The sequence below is a fragment of the Arachis ipaensis genome, chromosome B05, assembly GCF_000816755.2.
Source record: "Arachis ipaensis cultivar K30076 chromosome B05, Araip1.1, whole genome shotgun sequence".
Classification (NCBI taxonomy): Eukaryota; Viridiplantae; Streptophyta; class Magnoliopsida; order Fabales; family Fabaceae; genus Arachis; species Arachis ipaensis.
In genome coordinates this window covers 136,453,360-136,453,895 of record NC_029789.2, presented here as the reverse complement: position 1 = coordinate 136,453,895, position 536 = coordinate 136,453,360, and the positions used below count along the sequence as shown (strand labels likewise).

Here is a 536-nt window from a genome sequence, read left to right as displayed (position 1 = left end):
CTAAAATAGTTATGTATCCATAATTTTAACAGTTAATTTCAATTAATATATTTTTGTGTGGAATTTCTTGAGTAACAAAGGGGCAACTAATTACTAACTTTTATGTATGATTTGATTTGACAGTGTGGATGCTATTGGCTCCAATCATAAGAAAAAGCAGACAAAGTGATTCAACATGAAAGCATCCCTTTTATTATATGGATTCTTAGATTTGATATTGTGAGGACTAAGATCTTCAAATTGGCCCATGCATATATAGATATATGTAGTAGACTCCTCAAGCTGCAGATTTCTCTCCTCAAGTCTCACAGGAAACAAAAACAAACAACAATTGCAACTGTTACACCCTGGAAAATTACCAGTCACAAGGAGTGGTTATGGCACACACATACATATATAGATTATTTTGTTCACTCCATTCAGTGGATGGAACAAAGAAATGCACCACATTTTTTACCTCTTCTCATCATGTATTATAACTCAGGGAGCATACCCTAAAATCATTAGTATATTCTCTTCAGAAATTTCATCTACAA

The 536-nt window shown here is 32.8% G+C and overlaps 1 protein-coding gene across 4 annotated transcripts in view; it reads left to right on the top strand.

The window, feature by feature from the left end:
* The window catches only part of LOC107644352 (probable serine incorporator), a 7,781-nt gene extending 7,245 nt beyond the window's left edge, over nt 1-536 (top strand). For all 4 annotated transcript variants that reach the window (XR_002347417.1, XR_001621322.2, XM_016348188.2 and 1 more), the window contains one exon: nt 124-536. Coding sequence is in view for 2 of the 4 variants with exons in the window: in XM_016348188.2 (XP_016203674.1) it covers nt 124-179 (56 nt within the window). In the remaining 2 variants the exon portion in view is untranslated. The remainder of the gene's footprint in view (nt 1-123) is intronic.